Source organism: Furipterus horrens, unplaced genomic scaffold (genome assembly GCF_987537825.1).
Source record: "Furipterus horrens unplaced genomic scaffold, mFurHor1.1.pri manual_scaffold_12, whole genome shotgun sequence".
Classification (NCBI taxonomy): Eukaryota; Metazoa; Chordata; class Mammalia; order Chiroptera; family Furipteridae; genus Furipterus; species Furipterus horrens.
Window position 1 is genome coordinate 96,230,893 of NW_028327182.1, and position 26,492 is coordinate 96,257,384.

The following is a 26,492-nucleotide window of genomic DNA, read 5'->3' on the forward strand; positions in this document are numbered from 1 at the left end:
TTATGCAATTAAAACTCTCTCTGTGGGTATTTACATCAGAGAGGATCTTGGGGGAATGGACTCAGAAATATGCGCTCAAGTTATTATATGTTATGTTTAAGACTGTGAAGTGAAAATAATACATAGTGGAAAACTGGGCATCGATGTGACGGGCCGCTTCAATAAGCCCCTCGTTTTACAGTCGTCGTCGTCGGCAGCCGTCCGTCTCGAGAGACGATGGTGTAGCTTCTTAAGAGTCTATCTGCACCACCGAGAATGGCTGTGCAGTCCGACTCGGGAGTGACACGGTATCTGTCTCCTCCCGTGTTGAATCGACATCTTGCGATGACGCTGGAGTGTCCTCTCCAGTGAAGCTGAAGCTACAGAGCCTGGGCAGGGTGATATGGAGGGTCTGCTGTTGCCCATGCAGCAGACCCCCCCTCTCTTCGCAGCTGAAGGGTCCAAGGGAAAGACGGAGTCGATACAGCTTGGCTTCAGGTGCGCCGCAGGAGTTGCCGGTGTTGACTACAACGTCAAACCGCCTTAGGGACTCCGGCTCCGGATTTTCTGTCGGGGTTTACTCCCTTAGCCTTTCCCCTGAAGAGGTATGTTCAAAATATCCTAATGGTTAGACTTTTCCACAAGGGTCTCCTTGTCTCCGCTCCACTCTCCTAGATGAATTGGCTGAACCTCCAAATCCCCAGTCTAAGATGTCTTTCCAAAGGGAAGCCTATTCAAATAATTTCTAAATATACATTGAAAATCTGTCTCAATGATTTTAAATTTCAACAAACAGTATAATATAGTTATTGAGTTTCCACCTCAGTAGGATGTTATTTTAGCTTTTTGTGTATTTATGAATCGTTACAATTCAATTGTGACTTTTTTACTGTGGGTTTTCTTCTTTTTTGGAAGGAAGATAATTTGCATAACAATGAGAACCATCCTTCTAGAGGGAGTTTGTTAGCATTTTAGAAAGTCCCCTTGTCATTTCAAAGGGAGCCTCTCCTAGTAAATCCAAACAATAATTCAACAACAGCGCACTTGACACTGACTGACCTCGGCTCCGCAGGCACTGGGCTCGGATGGCCTGGGACCAGCTCACAGGAGCTGAGGGTCTGGCAAGTGCCAGTCAAGACCAAATGCATGAAGAAACCAGGGGTCGGTGTCAGGAATGGCCGTGGGATGGTGTGAGCGCAGAAAGAGGTTAGAACCTGAAAATCTAAGGAGGAAAGGGACCGGCAGCTTGGAGAGAGATACAGTCTGGTATTTGAATGCGACGTGGGCCAGGCGGTGGGCATCACAGGGAGGCTTCAGACTTTGGCTATGAGACGTAAACTACACCTGCTAGTAACTAGGGTTGGACGAGGAGCCCGTTTCCTGGGGACATGTTATCCAAAGCAGGAAAAAGCAGCAAGTCCAGAATGGTGCCTATTTGGGAAGCTACTAACTAATATACTTTACATCCTTGGTGGCATGGATCAGCATTGACAGCCACATTTAATTCAACTTTAATCAGCAAGAAGGAGGTTTCCTAGTACCAGCTGCCAAGGCTACGAGGATGTGCGTGTCCCCATACTAGAGGGTGTCCGGTATGATTGATGCTTGGTACTTGTTCATCTAAATGGGAATTTACTGCTGGGGATAAAATTTAGCTGCTGGATATTTATTGAGTATTTCAGATCAGCATGGTAACATGATAAGGTGTGGCATCTCAGAATGGTGAGAAATAAACCTTAGTAAGAAAACCTTAGTTAACCTTATTTTTTCTCTAAAAATGAGGCCTCAAATATGTGATGGGATATTATTTGCTGCTGGTACCAAATTTTTTCTTCTACCAATAACTCTTACCTGAGAATATATTTTATTTCTCATTCTGATGGGAGTAGATATAAATCATTTACTTCTGCCCCAGAGGTTAAAAACAAAGAGAGATTTTGCACATAATCAGATGATCAGTAAATGTATGTTACTGAATGAGAGAGTAATTTATAAAAGATAATGCCAAGCCCTAGAATACATAATTTATGAGCTAAAGAAAATGTCCTGTGAAATTATGCTTTCCTGTAAATGGAAATTAAAGAAAATGCAATCTATTAAATATAATGAATAATATTTTCTGAAAAGATAATGAATCTATAATTATGTTAATTTTCAAGTAGATCAAAGAGGGCTGTTGCTCTTTAAATGTAGGAATAATTATATAAGAGTGAGATGTATGGAAAAGAAGTAAGTCCTGATGAAAACTAGCAATATGTTCAATTAGAAGAAAATTCAAAATAAAACTCAAAATGATGAGTAATCCCAAGAAATGTTAATTAAGAGCATAAAATATAAAGTATTAATTGAAAGTGTTTTCATTTGCTTGATACCCCTTCAAGGCCATTAGTCTAGGTGATGCATACTTTTGAATTTACATTAGAATTTAACTGTGGCTTCACTGGTGTCACTCCGTTATATGTCTTGCTTTCTATTATTGTCTGTTTAAATAGTTGTTAGCAGATCAAACTGTCCATTACCATTGAATGTCCTGTGCATAGCATGGCATGACTTAGGCTGTAAGTTGATGATGTCATGTCTCTTTCAATAGTCTAAGTTTATATCACAGCCCCAGAAATCCTCTTGAGTTCTGACCTCCTGTAGGGCCATTATGGCCTATTCCATTCATTTGGCATTTAATATATGTTACCTTCAAGACTGGTGCCATATGCCTGTCCCTTTATCACCCTTGACATCCACCATTTAGTTATGTTAGTTATATAAGTGTGGATTATAAATGGTGCTCAGCAAAAAAAAGTGTTGTTAATGAATCATTGTTCTATCCCTGTTCTTATTTACAATGTCTGTTAACATACTTCCTCTTACTGGTCTGCATTTAAATTCTCCTGTCAACCAGAGCTTGTCATCCAGCTGCCGTTTGCTGAGTGCCTACCATGTGCTAGTCATTGAAGGAGGCACTTACTGTGTAATTTGTACGGTGAGTCTAGGACCCATCCCAGAGTTTTCATTTTAGCGCATTGTCTGCACCCTCCTCCAGGCCATTAGCAAGTCAGTCCGTCAGCAAGTCGGCTTCTCTTCCCTGAAATGTGTCCCAGCTCTGTGCGCTTCCCCGCATTTCAGCTGCGACCCTTCTCTCTTAAGCCGCCACCATCCCTCACTTCGATGGTTCTAACAAAACCTAATAGTCATGTCTGTTCCCACGCTTCATACCCTTTGAATCTGATCTCCCCAAGGCAGCCATGGAGTGTTTTCAAAATTATAAGCAAAACATAGCACCCCGCATTTTCAGCCTACCAATGGCTTCTTCCCATAACATGGGGACTAAACCCAACCCCCCTGCATGGATTATAATGTAAGACCATGGCGAAGGGCCTGGACATGGGAAGATGAGCATCCTGTATTATCTGCGGGGGCCCTGTGCGATCACCAGAGCTCTGGTGACTGAGAGAAGGAGGAGAAGCAGCAGCTTCAGAGTGACATGGTATGGAAAAGACTCCCCGGGCCCTTACTGGCATTGGAGGTACAGTGGGGACATGAGCCAGGGAATGTGACAGCTTCTAGAAACTGGAAAGGACAGATGGATTTATTCTAGAGCCTTCTAAGAGGAAGCAAGCCCTGCCAACACCTTGATTTTAGCCCAGTAAGAACGCGTTGGCCTTCTTACCTCCCGAGCTGTAAGATGATATATTTGCATCGTGTTATGCAACTAGGTTTGTGGTCATTTATTCCAGCAGCGATGGGAAGCTAAGAGCTGTAATAAAACTAACAGACCTTCCATCAAACACATAGACGTCAGGGCACCCACGTACAAACGTATTGACCTGCACTGTGTTTCAAAAAGCCTGGCACTTGTCACCATACACAGGTATTACAAGACTATTGACTATATTCCCTGTGAAGGACACTACATCCTCGTGGGCTATTTTATTTTATAACCGGAAGTGTGTGCGCCTGATCCCCTCCCCCTTCTCACCCATCCCCCTACAGCCTTCCCCTCTGGCAGCCCTCAGTTTGTTCTCCGTGTCTATCAGGCTGTTTCTCTCTTGTTTGTTCATTAATTTCTTTCTTTTTTCTTTCTTTTGTTAAGATTCTTCTTATAAGTGAGATCCCGTGGAACTTGCCTTTCTCTGACTGGGTTCACTTAGCCTGATACCTCTCGGTCCATCCACGCCGTCACAAATGGCTAGAATCATGTTAGCCCCCTGAAACTAACGTGATATTGTATGCCATCTTTCCTTTTAATACCTTAAAAGAACAAAACAGAAAGTCATAGCAGTTTTGAAATATACGTCCATGGCGATGAACTTCGGAAAGGATTGGAATTCGAGGGTGCGGAACTGGTTTGGAAATCTGCCTAATTGCTCCCTGTCTGATCTCAGCCATTGTTCCGTTTCTCTTAGCTTTACGCTCATCACCTGGAAGGTAGAGACAGGGATATCTTCCTGCCTTCCTCGGGAGTTTGTCGCAAGAGTCAGTTTAGATAATCCACGCGCAAGTACACGCTAGGCTACGGAAGAGTACCTGCTGGCGTTGTTAGCAAATGGTGTTGCCGAAGAGTTCATCTCAGGAACCAGAAACGCATGAGATATAGATTAGGCCACGGCCTTCTGATTAATGTCTACATTTCTGGATGTTTCTGAATGCAATTAGCGAGTACATATTATACTCACAAGGAAGAAGTCATAATTCTGTATCAAAAGATGCAGAGTGAAAAGTGTCGTTTTTTTGTCATATATTTTTAAATGGCAGTTTTCCGTGTTTTGCTTAGAAGCATTTTAGGGCAGCTCCTTTATGCGGGAGTAAAGACGTTTCTGTGGACCATGAGATGCTGAGTTCTGTGTCGTCTGCTTTGGGGAAGTTGCAAAACTATGTTCTGATGCTCGCTTTTCTGCAACTTTGGCAAAATCGTGCCTGTGTCTGCCTTTGCATGTGTCTCGATAGCAGCAAAGTGTCTTTGGGGCACAGCACAAAGCGCCTCGGATGAAAGGGTCATTGGAGCTGCTAGTCACCACAGAGCTGCCTGCTGAGCAGCTTTGTCACCGAGGTCCCGGCTTCACGACTCACAGGGGAGGAATCCACACCACTAATGAGTGGCAGAAGGTGGGGTTGCTGGCTTTTCTCTCCCGGAGCCCTAAAGATAAAGGCTTGGAGCCCAGGGTGTGTACGCTGGAGGCCACACAGCATCCTTTGACATCCTACAATTACCTGCCCCTTGCAGAAATAAGCCCCGAACACAAGCATCATAGACAATCGGCTGTTAGATTTTTAGACAACATCACCATCAAACAGCCGCTATGAATGCCACGGCTGCGCCCTGTCACTTCCGTTTCAGCAGCTCGGGCTGGAGCCCGGGGAGGGGCAGGGGAGGCCAGGGTGTGTCATGGCTTCTCCTTCTTAAGGACTTTAGATCATCGCTGGTGATGCCAACTAGCTATCTGGACCTGTGTGGGTGTGGTTCCTGCCCCATCAGTAAGATGCCATGCAACTCATTCATGGAACAAACTGTGTGCCATGCGCTGTAGTTTGGGTCCTTATCTAATATATTTCTGCTTCTGTTTCTACTGTTATTAATTATCCATAATAAGATCGGCATCCCGGTTTATGTAGAAATGGTTCAAATACGTTTACTTTTACTACAATGACCTAGGAAAGGACATATTCCGTTCACAACTTCCATCTGTACCCACCTTGATTAGTTTTTACCCGCATCTCGGTTCCTTGTGCTCTCGTTTGTAAAGCTCATAGCATGTTGTTGACTTTCATACACAACGTCACAGGATACGATCCCATGACATATATTGATGGTGTCAGAGCTTCAGATTATGACTTTAGTGGCTCTGAATGAATAACTGATACATAGCCGTGACCCTCGTGTCGGCGTCATCCCCATCTCAGGTTAGGAGACGTGAATCCTGCGCATGTTCTGCTCTCCCTGGAAGCAACTTAGAAAGACACGTAAGTGGATTTTAAACTTTGTTCGGTAATTATATACAAGGGGGTCCATGGATTACTTTAAACTGATCCCTAAGCAATAGCAGAGTATAAAATAAATTATGAGGAATTGCTGTGATTTTCCAAGGCGAGTTTTATTAAGCAAAAAGTAAAGTTGTCCTTTAAAAGTTTCATAACAACTAATTTTAAGATTATTCTGTTCAAAACACTTATTTATATTGTTTTGGGGCCTTTTTATCAAGTAAAGAAATATTTTTATTTTCTTTTTTAGGTAACTTTTAATTCTGAGCATTACATTCTATGAACGCTAAGGGCAAAATACTTTTTGAAGAACATTGAATAAATTCTGGATTCATTCACATCTTGTTGGTCAGAAAATATTTCACATTTAACATTTCAGTGTTAAATGAACAATGATAAAATATTTTTAGAATATTTTCAAATAAACTTATAAAAATTTCCTCCTCCTTTAGCAAAACACATTTTTAAATTTTTATGGTAGCTTGCACTTCTTTTTCAATTACATTTACATTTTATTTTAGGGTGTTTATTAGTTCATATGATAAAATGGAGGTCTGTTAATATCACCACTTAGATTTGTGAATAGTGCATGTTTTGTATAACAATTTAAAATTTATACACTGATACATTATATATTTTGATTAAGATAGTATTTTGAAAACAATTGTTATCATTTGTTGAAGTAGGAGGATTATGATTTTAAAATGCATCCTTAAAAATAAAATGAGTTATGCTTCACTGTGTAGCCCACTGATAAATATTTAGTCTATAGTTTCCTTCTATCATTCTGTGTTTAGCTAAGAATCGTTTCTAATTTGGGGAATAGTACCCTATTTAGAAATACGAAAATCACTGAAGCAGTTATGAAATGCTAAATTTTTTAAAAGAAACATTTTAAAAATCACAAAAGATATTCTCATTGACACGAATATTTATATCCCAGACAGAGTCTTTCATTCCTTATATGTGTATAAATTTAACTTTAGACACAGAGAATGGACTGGGGGTTCCCAGAGAGGGGGAGGGTGGAGGAGGGGTGCCGGGCAGAAAAAGGGAAGGGATGAGAAGTACAAATTGACAGAAAATAGTCATGAGGACGTAAGGTACAGCATGGGGAGTACAGTCAATCATACTGAAATAACTGTGCGGTGCCAGGCGGGTACTAGAATAATTGGGGGCATCACTTCATCAGTTACACAATTGTCTAACCACTGTGGTGTACACCTGACACTAAGACAAAATAATGTGGAAAGTAAACTGTAATTGAAAAATAAAAATAATAGTAACCAATGCACGCTTCTCTTGGAGCCTCAGAGAAAATATTTTCACACTTATGAAGTACTTATTAAGTATACCAAGAATTATACTGAATTCTACGTATATATCATCTCAGAAACAGGCAGATGTGTTTTTATCTTCTTTACAATGGAGTTTATTGAGGCACAAAGACACTCAATCATGTATATGCAGCTGAGTTTTACCTCTGAGGCGAAATCTAAAAACCCAGTTCTTCTATATCGAGTGCATAGACAGACTAATCGTTATTTATAGCTGTAACCGAAGAGAAAACACCACAAAATTTAATGAACGGATAATTATACAAAACAGGGTCATCTTATAATGAAATGTCGGTGAACGTTAACAAATGATGACATTTTAAGCTATCATTGTCCAAAGCATGCAGCCTTTTATTTTTAGTTCAGTGTTCTTGTTGCAAATTATTCCCATATTTTCCTTCTTATTCAAGAAATAATTTTCATACGTGGAGCCCTCACAGACTTCTCTGCCTACAAAACCTAAGGCCTGAGTTTCCCTGGCGGAGATGATGGACCGGGATGGAGACGATGCCTCTTTTCTAGCAGGACACAAAGGGGTGTAAGTCCGTTTTGGAGTGAACAGGTCCATCTCTCTCAATGGAGGCAAATTAGTTTCCAAAAACTTTGCTATTTCAAATATTATAGGAGGCTAGTTAAATGGGCCAATTTACATAAGATAGATTTCCAAAGATTAGGAGGAAGGATTTTACATACCTCATTGAAACACTTTCCGAGTCCTTTAGAATAGTGATGTTGAAAATGTTGCAAAGGGCAGGTACGCCCTCCAGCAGAGGGTGTGTGAGATGCTGCTTGAACAATGTCCCCCCACACCCGCAGGTCAGGGTCAGGTCTTCTAAGATTAAACCGGGCAGGGCTCTGTTCGGTGTGCCTTCCAGCAGCCTTCCTTTGAAAGTTCTTCCCTGTGATGTTTCAAGGTCTCTCACCCCACTGACTTCTTCCCAGGCACCAACGTGGGCAAAGCTGATGGGCGGAGATAAGCATTTCATTTCTGGGGAGATTTGCTCTAAGGGTCTCTGTCCAAAACCCCTAGTGCTGAAAAACGAAAAGCGAGTCGTGGTGTAGCTCTACCGGGACTTTGTTTCTTTTTCTTTTCTTTCCTGTTTTATGTTGGGTAAAGAGCAGAACTCGGTCAACTAGGAGTTAGAATGCTGCCCTTTTACATCCAAAAAAATGGACAAAAGTTATTCTGTACTGTCAAAATTTTAATTTTTGAAATAAAAACTCATGCAAACGCCAATCTTACCATGGTAAGGGAACAAGACTGCAAAGCCATCTTTTATTACATTTTGGTCTGTACTCTGCGCCATTGAACGTGCGGGTAATGTGCGGCATGAAAGGATGTAGAAGTAAAACCACTGGGTTGGGAAGTTTCTCTATTACTTCACTACGTAGTGTATGCGGCGACCCATCTCTGCTATCGCTCGATACCCAATATGAGACCCGACACCGTGAAAGACCACATCAGTGATGTTTGTCATTACAAAGGGGAAGGATACACAGCCCCAGTACCTACCCCTCACCGGTGCTGAGCTCGTGGTCCCCGGACTGCCACTTCTTCTGTGGACTTTGTGGTTATTGACTTTGCCCTCACATTTGGCAGCTTTTTTCTTTGGGTCTTCTGTGGCCGCCTTTTCCCTGTTTCACCTTGACCTTTAACTTGTAGCATGGTAGGTCTTGCGTCCTGGTGAAACGGGACAGTTGTAAACCGTTATGTTTTTCGCTAATACGAGCTTCAGGCCGGACAGGGGAGGGGGCAGTCCAGGAAGACTCTGCGCACTGAGGGTGCAGACGTGGGCAAAAGGCGATGATTCTCAAGGGCCTGGACCTTAGATTCAGAGCTTGAGGGACAGGCGGTGGCAACGGATGGCAGCCTTAGAGAGCTCTTCAGTCAACCGGCGACGTTCCTCTGGTTTGGGGAACAAGGAGCCGGAGGTGTGACATTGCAGATGCAGCGGGATGCTGCCCGTCCTGTTCTGCAGTGCGGAGGCCATGCGCTTTTGTCCACCTTGCATTGCATAAGGGAAGCAAAGTGCAGTTACGTGTTTTTAAATTTTCCACCTAAAGTCAAAATGAACGGGGTCTTCGGTAGTACCTCATTACTTAGTCTTTGCACGGATAAACACTTCTTTGTTACTTTGATGAGGTCTGTTTGGATCAGCTTCCTTCCTTCCTTCTTTTCTTCCTTCCTTCCTTCCTTCCTTCCTGTCTTCATTGAATTTTGTTTTTAAAAGATAGAATTTTAAAACTTTTTAAAGAGCTGACTATAGTTTCGCATGTGAAAATAAAAGAGAAGTTTGACTATTATATGATGAAATTACTAGTTAAAATACAAATGTTATACTGTTTCTGCAAATGTTATTTTTAAAAAGAAAGTTGTGTTTATTTTCTTATTTCTTGATTCAAACTAAACAGAGAACAAGTTCCCGAATGAAACCTTAGTTACCTTAAGAAAACAGATGCGTCATTATCCATGGTTAGTGTTTGGCAATTTTAATCAAATTTGAGTTAAATTACCCTCACTGCTATTTTCTAATGTTCCTCTTTGGTTTCAGGAAAGCCTTATTTATAGAGTCAGTCCGTGACACGGAAGGTGACAGGGAACGGCTTGTACCCGTGCGCGTGTCCCGTCACTCCGTCCCGGAGGCGGGTGTGCTGCAGAGGAGCACGTGTGCGTACAGTGGGCAACAGAGCGCGCGTGTCAGGGCGTGGGGAGCACGGGGTGAATAGGCTGCTGTTTGCGGGGCCTGAATGCTGCGACAGGAAAACAAGGGAGGCGCTGACACAGATGATGTGAGGGCCTTGCTGACGCGGAGCGCACAGAAAGCGCAGCAAGCCGGCGGCGTCTCTGCGGAAAGCTGACTGAGGGGCAGGCACCAGCCCTGCGCTGTGGGTGCCAGGACGGTGGAGCCCTCGCCGTGGGAACGTTACAAAGAGGCTCGGGGCTTCCGAGGCAGCCGCGTCGGGTGGGAGGCTGCGGGGCCGGCGCTGCCGAGGCAGGTGAACGGGCGAGTGGCATCCTTCAGGGAGGGTTTATCAGGGATCCCCCTGCCATGTGTGTGGGGGGCCGCCAGCAGCCGAAATCAGCTATGAAGGCAGCGCAAACAGTCAGGCCGGAGACAACTTTGGGCGAGGGGGGAGCCTCGGTCCTTGTCTGCTTGGACACAGGCGGAAGGAGATAGAGGTGGGACCCCAGAGCCTCGGGGAAGGCCGTGGGGACGCGGGGGAGGAAGCGGGGTGGCGGCAGGGGGGGTCCGTCAGTTCTGGCCCGGGTATGCGCGGAAGGGGGTCTTCAGGACTCTGATGGCAGGTGCCTCCCGGGTAAGGGCTCTGCCTCTGGGGCCCGCACGGAGCCCCCCGGCTCAGACCATCCCTGCAGGCGGGGGTCCTCAGAAGGTCACCAGGGAAACTGTATCTGAGCCCGGAGAACTCAACCCTCAGGAGGGTGGCTGGGAGAAGCCAGCACAGGTTCCTGAGAAGGAGAGCCGCCGCGGAGGGGAAGCAGCGGGAAAGTGTGGTCTCGGGGGACAGAGGGCACGTGGTCTCCTGGCAGCCACAGCACGGGGACCCCGGGACAGTGGGACAAGGAACAGCTCCCCTGGAGCCAGGGTAGAGCGTGGCCACGCGAAGGGCAGCGAGGCAGAGACAGATGCTGCTCCCCAAAACTGTGAAGCTGGGAAGGGGCGAAGGAACGCGGTGCAGCTCAGCAGGGACAGAGACGCGCACGCGGCTCTCCTCGGGGGCGCACGTTGCCGATTGCGCGCTCGCGCTCATTGTTAAATCGGGGGGAACAGCAGGAGGGTGAGCTGATAGGAGAACCGAGGCCGGTAGAGAGTGGGTCGGTCCATGAGGGGCTGCTCATCCTCTCCTGTTTTCGCTATGGAGTGCGAGTCCTGTTTGTCCACCAAGCGCAGGGATGCGAGGTGGAGGAGGGGAGGTGGCCTGAAGTCAGCGTGGGAACGAATTGGCATAGAATCAATGAACTGGCAGCGAGCATTGATTGGGAAAGAAAACACCGTTCTGCCATTTGTTGCAATGCCAGAGAAGTCTGTTCTTCGGGACTTCGTCAGCTTGAGCAAAGCTGTTCCTAAAGTAAGTGAATAGGGGTCGAGGAGCCCCCCGGCTTGACACAGGCCTGTCTGTGCTCGTCCCAAAGCTGAGGATGTGACTCTGCCCTCAGAAAAGCTGTCCAGCTCCTTGACGACCCGTCGGCTGACAATAACCTTTCACCACTTTTCTGGAGTGCCTGTTTACTGAGCGTGTCTCCTCAGGATACTCCTGGCTCTCAACACACGCGCGCACACACACGCGCGCTCACACACACATGCATGCACACACACACCTTCCAGAGTGCAGTTGCGGCCCGTAATTAGTGCCATATAAAATAAGGACATGGGTGAATGAATTCATAAATAAAATCATACATAGGACTTACGCCTTTGCTAACTTGGAAGTAAATTCTTAAATAGGTTTTAATTATAAGGAGAAATTGTACAGCTCAAGGGCTGGGCTTTTTGTGTTTCAGACACAAGACTCTGGTTAAATCATTCAGCTTCGTTTTTTACTCAACACTGTTCTGTAGCCACACCTTCCACTCGCTGCTGCTCTAGTGCAGAACCTGGAGCCCTTTGGGCACAGAAGCACATGAGCAGCAGCAAGAGGTGCGTCTGGATTTGATTGCAATGTACAAAACAGGGATGCCTCCCAACTCACAAACTCCCTGGGAAGAACCGCTTTGGGAATCTCATAATTAATACTCTCCTTTCTCAAAATAAACTTGTGTAATTTCTAGCACATAAACGCAATGAAAGGAGAGACTTGTTTACAAATGACATGCCTAGAAGAGTCATTGACATAATAGTCCTTCAATAAATGTCACAAGATCATAAAACCTTCCATCCTTTGCAGGTGACTCCTTGGAGTGCCCGCCTTCTTAAGTGTTTTACAAAGATCTCATTCACACACATGGTAGCGTTGTAAGGTACATTTTATTATCCACAGTTTTAAAAGGCTTGAGGTTTTAGTAATATCATCATCTACACTTACTAAAAGTTTACCATAAATAAGCACTGAGCTACTTATATAACTTATTTCAAGGTAACTCATTTAGTTGTTACAGCGGTCCTCGTGCTTCCGACGGGGACACGAGCCTCAAAGGCCACACACATGGTACATAGAGAAGCTGAGATGCTAACACAGATCTATCTATGCACCCATCACATGCTCTTAGTACTATGTTGGGCCACCCGTGGGTGGCTCTCCAAAACATGCTGTCTGCTAGAAAACTCAGAATCCAGTTAGTCAGTTTATTAGCAACATATCTCTGTGCATGCATTATGTGGTTGTGACATGGACATGCGATTGGCTCACATGAAATTTTGTAAAGAGCATAAGGTTTAAGTGAATAAGAGTTGATATTAAAGTATTCTCTGAGAATTGAAGCTTTTATGTGATTTAATGAGTGTCCCTTAACATAATTATAGCCCATGGTTTATTGCAGTACCATGCTACTGCTGTGACTAACTAGAACTCTCCCTGAGTGCCTTATGTATGCGAGGCACCGGGCAATTTACCTTACATCATTTCATGTCACTAGGTACCTCAGATCTGTTGCAGGAACCATTATTGCATTACTCATGGAAGAGGAAAGAAATGAAGTTGCAATTAATTTGTGTACATCAGTGATAAAATGTATGGCATCACAGGTTTAAACCAAAAGATATACTTAGTCTCAATGTTAATTAGAAAGTTGTTGTGGTGTGGCACCGGCATAGGGTAGGCCAAAAAAATGGCACAAATTCAAAAGTCTGGATGCATACCCGACATGTGTAGCCCCGTGATGCATAGCAAAGGGGCCGGTGTGGCGCTCTGAGGAAAGTATGGGCTTTTCCAGAAATGCTGCTGGGTCAATTCTACATTAAAACGAGTAGCATCATCCTCATCTCCACCTCATAGTCTCCCTGGAAATTAACGCTAAGTTAATCGTTGGTCCAAATGTGAAAAGTAAAATAATAAAGACTCTGGAAAATAACATACGACAATATTTTCATGGCTTTGTAATCAGTAAAGATTTTTTTAAAGAATACCCCAAAAGCACTTACCATAAAGAAAAATCCAGACATCATTTATATTCTGAACTTTAATTCATCAAAAAAACACCATAGAGAAAGTAATAACACCAGTTCCATAGTGGAAAAGTATGCGGGCAATACACATACACAACAAGAACATACATTCAGAATGGATTGAGAACTCTTACAAATTGATAACAAATAAGACAAAGCCAAGAGAAATGAATAAAAACTTCCAAGCAGCACTTCTTGGAAGAGGATAGCCAACGTCCAAATAACATGAAAGTCTTCCGTACCACCAGTCATACAGGGGCTACACATTAAAATCACAGTGAGCTCTTATCATACACCCAGCAGAAAGGCTAAAATTAAAAACTGACATTACTCATTGTTGGCAAAGATAGGGAGCCATAAAAAATTTATATACAACTCTAGGGCATGTAACCTGGTATAATAACTTTGGAAAACGGTTAGACCGTATTTGTAAAGCTAAGTATACACATACCTCATGCACCGCGGATTCTGTTTCCCCTTATATTCCACCCCCCAAATGTCCATCAAGAGAAATGCAGAGGAGATCATAGACCAGATAAACAAATTGCCGAAATTCATACAATAAGAGAACGCGACATCGGTGCCACCAACTTCTTCACACAACCAAGAGGAATGTCAGAAAGATTAGGCTGAGAATAAAAGACCCCACACAGACTACTAGGTGCTGTAGGACATCATTTATGCGTAATTTGAAAAGGAGTAGAAACTAATGACGTTGGTAGAAATAGAAATTTGACCAACGGTTACATTGGTGGAGAGCTGCGACCAGGACAAAGAAGGGTCCTGGAATGTGGTCCGTGCTCCATGGCCTGATCTTGCTGTGATTGCACAGGTTTGTTCAGCTTGTAAGCATTCATCAAACTATGTCCTTGAGATTTGTTCACTGTTTGGTGTGGATATTTTTTGCTAACAAAGATCTCACCTGTAAGAGGAATCTAATGAACAAAATAAACAAACAAGCAAAGTAGAACTACAGGCAAGGAAACATGGATCAGACTGAAAGTGACCAGAGGGGAGGGGGGGTATAATGGTGGGAAGGGGAAGGCACTAAACAAAGGACATGTATGAGTGACCCATGACATGGGCAACAGGGGAGATTGACTATGGGAGTGGGGGGTGGGATGGGCGGAGGAGAGCAAAGGGAGGAAAACTGGGGCAACTGTAATAGAATAACAATAAAAATTAGTTTTAAAAATGTTTTAAAGCATTATTGCTTTCAGTATTAGATACCATTAACATGAACTGATCTTTAAAATAAAGAAGAAAAGAAACTTTGCAAAAATGAAATATTATAAGAACCCATTACACTTTTTAATTACAAAATAATTTTCTGAATAAGCACTTAAAAAATATGTAAAGCTTGATTTTGAAATTGAATCCAGCAAAATAAGTATAAGCAATTAAAGGGAAATGGTTATGAAACATTTTGAATTTATTTACTCAGGAAGCCTGTGTCTAAACCGCTACATTCTTTTCTTGTTATGAAACAAAGAAACTGTTGAGAAACGCCTGTGTAAAAAGAAAAATAGTAAATTACCCTGGCCAATAAATAACTCTCCCTAAGAATGTTACCATGACCAAGTCCAGCTACCGGTGTTCTCCGTCCATTCATTCATTCATCCCGATGGCCCTAGGGATTTTACAAGGTGAAGTTCATGCGAATTTTGGACCTTGGGACGTGTTCTTCAGAGGTTCCTAGTGATGGAGCTCAGTCCTGCTCAGCTGCAGGCATTCCCAACAGCAGGACTACTGATTCTCTGGCTTGGGTAATGCTTTTTTGGGGGGGCTCCTGTGCGTTGCAGGATGTGGAGTGGTGTTCTTGGCCTGCACTTACTAGTGCCCGTAGCATCACCCCCAGACTGAAAGCGAAAACGTCCTCAGATGTTGCCAGATGACAGTTTGCTTTTGCAGGACAAGGAGATGATGAAGGTGTTGAATAATATGGAAAATATTTCCTTTTAAAACTTTTAGTGCCCTGGCTGCTGTGGCTCAGTGGATTGAGTGTCGGCCTGCGAACCAAGTGTCGCTGGTTCGATCCCCAGTCAGGGCACGTGACTAGGTTGCATGTCGGGTCCCCAGTTGGGGGCGCAAGTGAGAGGCAAGCACACAGTGATGTTTCTCTCCCTCTCTTTCTCCTTCCCCCTCTCTCTAAAAATAAACAAACAAATTATTTTTTAAAAAACTTTTAGTAAATTTTCTGTTATTAAATGGATAATTTGACCAAGTAATCATCCCTCTGCTTTCATTTTACAAAATTATCCATAACAGTTTACATTTTTTAAATATAAAATATTACTTAAACCAGACTTTAAAGATAACATGTGCATTTTATGAAAAATATAAATGTCCTTCATTTTCCTTTTGAACATTGAGTTACTTTTTCCCTCTGCCCCTAAATGTACATGTATCGGACAGCTAATCAGGTTTCCCGTGGCTCTGCTGTTGGGTGACCAACGTGTCTTCAGAGGGCTCTTGGCCCTTCTTTCAGTTCTGATTATGAGTATTTGGTAAGAGGGCACGCTTTTCGGGGAGAGGAGCTTTTCCATAATTCAGCCATTTGCATTTCCCCGTGCATTTTCAACATCGTAAAGCTATTAAATGAATTGTTACATTTACGTATAGCATAGCCTTTATCTTGACTGTTATGTAAATGGGCTTACATGTTTCTTAAAAGCTCATCTCCCCTCGTTGGGAGGTCCAGGACCGGCCCATTCACGCTTGATGACCGCCGCCCCGCTCACCTCGGACCGTGTGGCTGTCACAGGTCTCGGGTGTGAGGACCGCCTGCGCACTGCACGCTTTCTCCCTGACAGGCGTCTGGGACAGCCCCGGGTCCGCACAGAGCAAAAGGAGGGGCGCTAGGTTCGGCCAACTCCGTGTGAAATGTGAAGTCACCCAGGGGTGCTGTCCACGTGACCAGCGCTCCCTTCCCCTGGGATTCTTGGTACCGAAGGAGAATTCTAGCGAGCAGGTGACGCCCCAAAGCTCTTGCTCGTCTTGTAACCCCCAGAATCAGAGGCCTCGCTTCATTCTTCTACTGTTCGAGTAAGAAGGGAAGGAGCTCGAGCTGAATAAACGATCAAGGAGGGGCTTATTCGCGACGGTAGCTCCCTGCCTGGGACATCACACTCTCGGCCTTGACTTGCACCGCGTCTCAAGGTCCTCCACAGAGTGACACCCGGGCTGCTGTTGTCAGACGCCTGTGTGCTGCAAGCTGCCTGGGAGTATGGGCTGGCGCCTCCTAGTTCACCCCTTCTTGGTAGAATGCCAACGTCTTTCCATTACAGTTCAACACCCATTTGTAAGGCGCTTCCTATATTAAGACACACCACGTCCCTTTGGAAAATATTTTAAATGGAATTTATTGGCATTCAAGCAGATGACCTGAACATTCCAGAAAACAGTGGTGACCCTAAAAACCTAAAAAGGCTTTGAGATCATACCTGGCTTTCATGTGGAAGGCATTTCCATGGGAAAGTTCGCGAGGTCTCCCTGGTTCCGAACTCATTCCAGGGGTTTCCTCAAAAGCGTAGTATGAATGTGCGCATGCTGTGGTCAGCTGGTGGTACCCGTCCTCACGATCTGGGGCTTCTCTGGGTCATAAAACAGCCATATCACTTAGTTCCTTAGGAGCTGCTCATTGAGAATGAAAATGCCGAAGATGGAGCTGAAGAAATAGCGCCCACCTGAAACGAATACACAATTATATCGAATGTAAACTGTAATAGAAAAACTTTTAGAAATACAGAAATATGGCCCCGACCTGGTATAGTAGTGAGAGCTACAGTTCAAAGTAGTGTAAAAATTTTAATTTATCTAAAAAGCAATCTCTGTACTTTGTTTTCACTCCCCAAAGACGTTATAATGTAACTAATGTCACCACTCACTACAAAATTTATAATACACTTCTATATCATATGTTCATTTGAATGATCATAAGAACTCTGAGGGAAAGATTATTACCATTGTCCCTTGACGACATGGATTTGACCTGTGCACGTCCATTTATAAGCAGATTTTTTCCAAGAAATGCCTGTGCTGTTATCAATCGGTGGTTTGCATCATCCAATGCCATTTTGTATAAACAAGTGGAGCATCCGTGGACTTGATGTTTGTGGGGCCCTGGACCAACCCTTGTGCATAATGGGGTAAAACGAAGTTTTAAGGGGATCAAACGTTATGCGTGGATTTCCCACTACTCAGCAATCGGTGGCTCTGACCCCCCCCCCTTATGTTGTTCGAGGGTTAACTGCATTCCCATTTTACAGGCTAAAATGATGTTCAAAGAAATGAAATCTAATGTTTCTCAATTGAGTAAGGTCTGTAGCCAAGCGGGAAATCTGGGTCTTTTGATAGTAAAGCTTGTTTCTCTTCCACACAAATATAATAATTGCAGCCTAGTAGGAATAAATAAAGCAAGTGCTCATCATCAAGCCACTTTTATACCATTTTGACCAATGATTATTATAACTTAAATAGCATATGAAGGTATGCTCTGTGCAGAAATAAGAACATGATATAAATCAGAAGCTGCAATGAGTGAATATATGAAGTGCCTGCCAAAATGCTTGGACATGATGACTTTAAATTTTTTATTCTGACAACAGAAAGTTATGTATGTTTATTTAAAATATAGAAATACAGACTATATAAAGAACATAGTAATTGCATTAATCCTTCTATTTGGAGAACATGACTTGTTTTTGCTGCATCTTTTTTAAGACTGTATATACACATGTATACAACCTATTTATATATAAATTTCGCTCTGTGAAAAAATATGTCAGCTGATGTTATTGGCGCCCATTCAATGTCAACAGGAATCCCCCATTCAAGGTGTGATGGCCAGGGAAACTATTCAGGGCAGACAGCTCACTTACGACACTGCACGGCTGTCCCATCAGCACCACTGAGAGGCCGCCCTGAGACCAGGCCCCCCTGGTGCCGGACAGCTCTGCCCGGCCCCTGGCGTGGGTGCTTCGGCTGAGCTGGTCTGCGCCCTTGGACTCCACGGAGACCTTCAGTGTTCCCGCGCAGCCAGAGAGACGCAGCCCTCAGTCTTGGGTGGAAAGAAAAACGTGCTTCCAGACCCAGAGGGACGCTTGCTAGTGTGCACAGAAGCCCCTGCCCCTGGTGCCTGGTTGGTCTTCCTTCATGCAGATGAGGACTCCAAATCCTCAGAGTTTGATTGGTCCCCAAGGCGCTGTCCTGACTGGGCACAATAGCGCCTGTTTGCTAGAGCTGCGCAGCTCCGACTGGATGGGGAAAGTTTCGGTCCTTTGGGTTGAAATAGGACCCCAGGAGCTCCTTCCTAAGGGCCGACTGGGTGGCAGGAGCGCAGTGCAGGCAGGCAGCAGTTCGCCCGGGAGGCCCCAGGGCAGAAATGGGTGCTGGGCTCCGTTTTTTAAACCGCGAGCCCTTCTTAGTCGGTGTCTTTTTTTCTGAATGGTCACAGATTGTACTCCATTATGAATGCTGTGTGTGTTACTGCGTGTGAACTGTACGCTCCCCATAGAATATGTTCTTTTCCTGTCAAATTTATAAATCGGTGTCATCGTTGTATAGTGTCATGATGTTACCTTCTGCGCTCCTTTTTAAAATCCTTGTCCATTGTTTATGTTACTACAGATAGTTCTCCAATTTTATTTTTGTGTTTTGTTTCCTTTACACTATTTTCTACCATACAGATACATTTTGTGTTTATATTCGCCTTTAGAAAGAGCCTTTTTCAGCCTAAGAATATAAATAAGTATAACTTTTATTTTCTACTTTTATTTTTTATGCTGTATTTGCTCTATTGTGAATGGTATGCTTATATGTTTTCTCCTATTGATTTATTGAGTATCCTCATGATTTTCTCAAATAATCATTATTGTTATAGTTACTTTCCACTTTTGAGTTCTGAAGTACAGACCTTAGCTGCATTAACACTCCACGCAATCCCTGCGTGGAAGTCCCTCTCCCCCACTGACCTCCTCCTCAGTGTCTGGGGCGCGCCCTTCCCTGCGGCTTGGGGCCCTGGCTCACTGTAGAGCTGCCCCCCTTGGTAGAGTGAACACTCGATGCCTGTTTCATCGAGATTCTTGCGGTCAGCTTAGGTCACTCCCCGACTTTACTTCTGGCTGAGTCGTGGGGAAAAGAACTCCAGGGACTCAGCAGTCACACAGTCCCGTGTTGCTCCTGTGTTCAAGGGCCAGTGAAGTGACCAGATGCAGGCAGCAACCCTCTCGGGCATAGCCCTTCAGGTAGCAGTGACCACAGAGATACCCGAGCACGTGTGTAGTACTTTTCTCCGGCAGTGATCCTTTTAGACTCTGAAACATTCTTGAATCTTGCCTTTTGTCTCATATGTGATATTTTCTGGAGACACATACTTGATGGACATTTAATTGGGACGCTGTATGAGGATATTTTGTCACTTCCCCTTAAGCTAAGATCTTTCCTCCATCCGCACCCTCTCTCTGTTCGGTGGAATTATATAGTATGTAGCTGCATGACATGCAACGAGTCATCCTGCATATTCCAGAAGGTAACAGAGAAATGTAAACTCATAACACAGACTAACGATGGTAAGCGGTATGCTCAATTCACACAATAAGTGAAGAAAAGGAAACCCCCCAAATTATAGCTAATTTCATTATCTAGTAGAAAGGAGCATAGTTCATGATCTACTACCTAGAAGGCTCTGTAAGAAATAAGAACATTATGTTTCTCAAAATGTAAGACAGCGATCACCTACATCACAGTATCTTGGATTATTCAGAATAGTGGTGAAAAGTCTTTTAATAATATTTTTTATTTTTCAAACAAATGTATTAATTTTGTACTTCAAAAATTAGAAAGGGAAACTACAACTTGTTAGAATGTAGCTTCTTCATCGAGGACGCCTGGTGCAGGGACGTGGGAGGCAGTTACCTGCAGAGTTAAGGGCTCCCATGTCCAATGTCCGCTGTATTATGTATCTAGGCTGTAAAGCTGGGGTCGTCATGACAACATAAAACAAATATCATGTTGTATTTCACTTTGCAGGTAAAGTTAAACAATGTACCATTTTTCCATAATTTCAGGATATAATTTGTATTTTTTTAGGCATAGTAACCACTTGAATATAATATGGGTTGTCCCACTTAATCAGATGCACTAATAGAGACAGTTAACTATTTGTGAGCAGAATTAATGCTTTCTGATCTATTCCATGGCTTTTTTGTACCAGAACAAATCTCAATGATCAATTTTTTTGGAAATACAGGAGGTTCTGCCCAAATATAAACCTTATTGCGATGCTGTTGCTGGAACCTCATTCTTCATGAGATTATTGATCCTTAAAATAGCTTCTGTAAAACTGATTCCTAATTTCAAGCATCCTGCTTAATTATATTTATTGATGCTGGTAATTACAAATGAAGCAAAGCATGAGAGTGGGTTTCAGCTTTATCTAAGGAAGGTAACACAAGCTTGAATAAATTTTCAAACTTATAAATTTGCCACTTATGTAAAATAACTAAGTAAAACAAGCTACTGCAAGAATTATTTTTAAAATTATATCACAAAATTCTTGTCTTAAAAACAAAACATATTTTATATTTTGATGATGGGATTTAATGTAATTTTGATTATGGTCATGATTCACATTAACGTTTGAATCATTTACCATGAAATGTCATATAATCCAGGGATAATTCCTACTCCTTCGCTGTGGCTCCAGCACACAGAATATTAACCCTAAAGGTTTCCAGTGCGTTTGCATGCGAGGCCTTCTCCCCAGTAAGCACTTGGCCTCTCTGTGTCTTTGCCAGGCGTATGCGGGCCGAGACCTGGAGGAGCAACTGCGGGCGGTGTCCAGCGTGGACGAACTCATGACTGTCCTCTACCCGGAGCACTGGAAGATGTACAAGTGCCAGTTATGGAGGGGCGGCTGGCGACAAAGTGCAGAGCAGCCCGACGTCCACGCAAGGACTGAGGACACGACCAGATTTGCTGCCGCACATTACAATGCGGAGATCTTGAAAAGTAAGTGTGGAGGGGACACATATAAAGGGTCATCTGTCATCGAGCCAGTGAACGTGGCCAGCTTCGGCCGTTTGTGTCAGCCTTTGTGCCATGGGACCTTTTAGGGCCAAAAGTGGCTGTCACTTTCCAAATGCAGCATTTTGTGATTTCATGTGACTGGTAACGATGATTTTTTGAAGTATGCATCAAGCAAGGAGAGTGCACAGCCAACAACACACTTTCATTTTTGTAATTAGGTGACATGTCATTGCACAATTTTGAAACATACAGGCATATTTTACACTGTGAGTTTAATCATGCAAGCATTCTGAATCATGCAAAACAATTGCATGTCAACTTCCTTGCTGATCTGGATGTGGAAATGCTTAATTTCTAGATCATTCCAACTCCTCTTTTCAAATCCTGGCTGTTGCTCTGCTGTTTCGTAGGTACCTGGCTTGAGAGGGAACTTTGGTAAAGTCCCCGAGGGACCCAGCAGAAAGATCACAGACAATTATGATGCTGCATAAAATGGCACAGTGTCAATGGGTGGGTTGCTTTTAAAAAGTAATTCCCTTCAGTTATTAGATATTAATGTGTAAAACTTTGAGGTGGCAAAATATTTTCAGAAAAAAAAATCAGTTGAACAAAATGGCTTCATGGTTAAATAATGAACAGTTTATGCCCTTTTTGGCCAAAGAATTTTATTTTAGAGGCCATATGGGAAAACTGAACTAGAACATCTAAGACGTACATCATGTGTGATGCCGGATTTAAAGAGGCAGCAGTGCCATCAGTGAACCATCAAGTCATTGGGAGAAAAATTCCAGGAAAGGGCACAAAAGGAACAAGAAAATTTGACTTCCCTGAAAAAATCAAAATCAGAATGTCGTTCAGGATGCATGCTCCAGTGGATGGAAAATAGCCTTGTATTTCAAGTAGCTACCACCCACCATGACATTGCCCAAAGTTGCCAAATAGCTTGCCTGCAAATGAGTTTGGAATTGGGCCCCAAACCATAGCCATCTCAGTTAGAAAAGAAAAACCAAGTCATGTTTTTATTTGCTTTGCGACTACAAAAACAGTACAGGTCACACAGCAAAGGAGCATGACTCCGCGTCTGCAGATCTGGTCGGCATCTACATATTAAATTTTTGTTTCCTTAAGTGAAGAAAACCAAACCTATGTGCTGTGGAGTACGGGTGTTACCTTAAGAAAACATCACCCTAATGTAGCTCATTGCGTGGCTGTAGAAATTAGTTTGCTTTGCTTTTTAATGTCCTTAGCTGCTCTGTCGTGGGTGACATCGCATTCCCAGTTCACAGGGCGACGTGGGACTCCGGCAGGGCCTTCTTTCAAGTTACCTCTGAAATGTCAGCCCTAAGCTGGGAAACCCGGCTGCTGCGGGCTGTCCCCGCCGCGGTGGCCGCCGTGTGACCTCGGCCTCCCCTGTGACCCGGCAGGTATTGATTACGAGTGGAGAAAGACGCAGTGCACGCCGCGCGAGGTGTGCGTGGATGTGGGGAAGGAGTTCGGCGCGGCCACGAACACCTTCTTCAAGCCCCCGTGCGTGTCCGTGTACAGATGTGGGGGCTGCTGCAACAGTGAGGGGCTGCAGTGCGCCAACACCAGCACCGGCTACCTCGGCAAGACGGTAGGTGTCCGGCCCCGGCCCCGGCCCCACCGCGGCCCCTGCGCTCAAGGCCGAGGGGCCTGCGCTTTCTCGGGGGAATGAAGTGCACTTTTCACAGTTGTGTGGCTTTGATGACATGCTGTCACGAAGTAACTGACGCTTCATGACTCACACGGTGGTTGCAAAGCCAAGGGAAGGAAATGGTAGATACATATATGACTGTGTGTGCATTTCCACACACATATGCACACATACGCACGTGTGCGCGCGCACATACACACACACATGTTCATCTTTGAGGACAGAGATTTTCATGTGGCAGTAAGTTACTTTTAAATGGCTACATTTTCTTGGCAATAAATTACTTTAAAACAGTTAAGCCTTCTGATTGTAGAGACACAGCACACATTACATTCAAAACATGTAATTATAGGTGTCTGTGATCTCGGACCAGTGGAATAGTACTGACGAAAGCCGTCACCCGGAGCGCTTCGTTATGTTTGTAGAGAGCGGAAAGGAGATCATCTGACACTTCATCTCAAGTATTTTGAACAAACGATCAAGTCCCATCATATTAGGCGTGAAGCTTCTGGTAAATAGCCAGGAAACTTCTCTTAGGCTTTGGTTAGGGTGCGGGCTCTTCAGAGCAGACGCTCCTGCCCTGCGGGAGGCAGCCGAAGCCCTGTTTGTGCGCTGGTGACAACCTCGGAGCGCTGCTTGAACCCGGGTGTGCAGTGGCCTTGCCCCTGTGTGGGCCGATGCAGACTTCCCCCGCGGAGGCCAGCCTGGCTGCGGGCAAGGCTCTCCCAGGCTTGTGAGCTGAAATAGCAGAAGCGATCTGGATCAGTTCAGAACTGTCCTCTGACCTTTAGAGTGAAAAATGAAATGATTTCACAATGTGATGGTAGACTCGATTTGTACAATGTGGAATAACAGCAAACGAGCATTTTTAATTAAATAACATCTACACTTAGAACACAGGTAGGGTTCATTTCATAAAGATTTTAGCTGATCCATATAATTCCCACTAATAAAGTCTATTCTTGTTTTAATAATTAAATGGAAATGAAAGTTAAAATTACTCCCTCAGTTGCTTCCCCTGCATTTCCCCATCTGATTGAGAATCTCTAAAGTTTTCACTGTAATAATCACATGGTGCCTGAGCTAGGGGACATTGTCCAAACTACTTTTTCAAAAAAAATTATATTCCCTTATATTTCTCCCATGCTTGATGAACAAGCCATTTCAGATACTAAGACTCGCAAGCAGAAACTAAAAACGAATTATAAACTGGGAGGTTTTTGTTCACACCTCTGCCTAGATGCCAGAAACCACAAGGTGGTGTTTGGGGATCTTCCATCTTTTCTGTTATTATCATAGTTCCTTGAAGCGTAGCCAGTAGTTTATTCTTTCTTGTTTTTTTTATAAATATAGAAGAATGATATAGGTTTTCTTCTTGTGTCTGTTAGCAAGAAAGGCAGTGGGATTCTAAATACGTTCATGCATTTAGAAACTGGAGCGGCGTAGCAGGTGTCTGTGGGTGAGCGTGGTAACAGCTCAGTGCTAAACAAAACTGATGGTTTCAAGGAAAAGCAGATCATCATAATGTTAGGGCACCAAGCTGCTCCTTTGTCCCTTTCCTTTTCCCCTAAAACCTTCATCAAACAATAATTAAGACCTTCTTAGCTAAGAAATTATAGATTTATGGGTATTATATACTATTCTGAATAAAAGAACACTAATTATAACAGGTTTTGCTGGAGATTATGTATTTATCTTATCTTATTTTACCCTGAGGTAAAAAAAAGGTTTTTAAAAATCCTTTAATAGGTTTTGGAAGTAAAAACCTTTTCTATGAAATAGAAATATTTATGCCAGTAGGATATTCCCCCAAAAGTAACATTTATTTTTTTAAAATATTATTATTAAAAATGTCACTGGTTTTATATTCAAGCCAAACTAAATAAGAGCATTTTTGGCCTTCTGAGACTCTTGAATGAAAGTCCTTTTTAAGAAAAGAAAATAAATATGGGTGAGTTAGGAATTAAAATAAATTTGTGAAATACATTTGATAGTGTATAATTTTAAATAACTCAGCTAAGCAATATGATACATGTCCTAGCTTATATTGTTTATTACTGTGGTGTTTCATTTAAATCAAATATCACTTTGGTTGCTCTTTCAAATGCTAATTGCATTTTCCAAATACCAAAGGGCCATTTTCCTTTTAAATATTGAATGAATGAGATGAGCTCAAAGATAAATTTTGAAGAAGTACTACATCAAGTAAAACAAAATGTATCTATTAAGAACTGATTAATTATCATTTTATAAAGGCCCTATTAGATTTAATTCTTAAAGGAAATCACAATTTCTAAGTGCTCATATTTTTAAAAGGTAGAGTTGAGTAATAACCATTGTAGTCTTGGAGTTTCTTATTTTACTTGCTCATCTCTTAATTTATTTTCTTGGTGAAAATCAGTTGCCAGTTGAGAATACCCAAAGCTATATTTCTTTAGTAATTTTTTCCCACAAATTTTATTTTGCCTTGTTAATATAGAAAAATATATTTTTAAATGAATCTTCTTTTAAAAAGTCTCAAGCTTGATAATGTACTATTTAATACATATGATTTTAATGTTTACATTAAATATTACTTTCGTATGTGAATTAAATATTTCAAAACCATCTTCTTAGCCCGCGTGTTTTGGGTACTGTTTCCTCAAATGAGCTTTTTCTCCCCAACACCAAACTCTCCCCAAGCGCACCGCTGTCAGGAGCTCCCGGGTCTTCCCGGTCCGCTACATTACCTCTCTCATCACGTGACTGCATTGTGGTCAGAACCGCAGGGTCACTGTGGCCTTTTAGAGCCGCATCAAAACCGGTCCCTCCACGGGAAAATACAAAAACGCAGACGCGTCCACAGCATCTTCCCCATGGCTTCAGGAAGTTGTTTCCAGACCCCTAATCGTTACCCACTGAACCAGATTTTCAGACTACTTTCTAAATTATTATTAATAATAAAATAATTGATTAAGTCACCTGTGTACATTTTTAATTAAACTGATCCTTTTGCCTAATAAAAGTATGCTCTAAATTTCAGCTCAACTGTTTAAAAATAGCCGTTTCTTTAACATACAGGAGAGAACATTCTCCCCCATTTTCCCATTCATAATCTGTACAAAGTCAACATTCCAATCCTCTTAACTGTTCATTTACTAAGTACATGCTTACTTCAGATATGTGTCAAACAGATAACCAGAGTGCCTTAGGCAAAATCTGAATTTAGAATACAGAACATCAGCTCACTGTGGGTATACAAAACAAGTAAATCAGTGTCGGCCGCTCCTCTGTGACCACTTCAGCGTCATTCCCTACGTTGGTCCCGGTAGGGCCCGTGTTTGCCTGACTGTGAACAGAGTGGAAGTATTTACTCCGGGATGAGTGTGGCTTTGGGGC

At 43.1% G+C, this 26,492-nt stretch overlaps 1 protein-coding gene across 1 annotated transcript in view; it reads left to right on the forward strand.

The window, feature by feature from the left end:
• The window catches only part of VEGFC (vascular endothelial growth factor C), a 70,903-nt gene that overhangs the window by 20,155 nt on the left and 24,256 nt on the right, over positions 1-26,492 (forward strand). The window contains exons 2-3 of the mRNA XM_090258113.1: positions 21,208-21,421; positions 22,864-23,054. Of these exons, the coding sequence (XP_090114239.1) occupies positions 21,208-21,421; positions 22,864-23,054 (405 nt within the window). The remainder of the gene's footprint in view (positions 1-21,207; positions 21,422-22,863; positions 23,055-26,492) is intronic.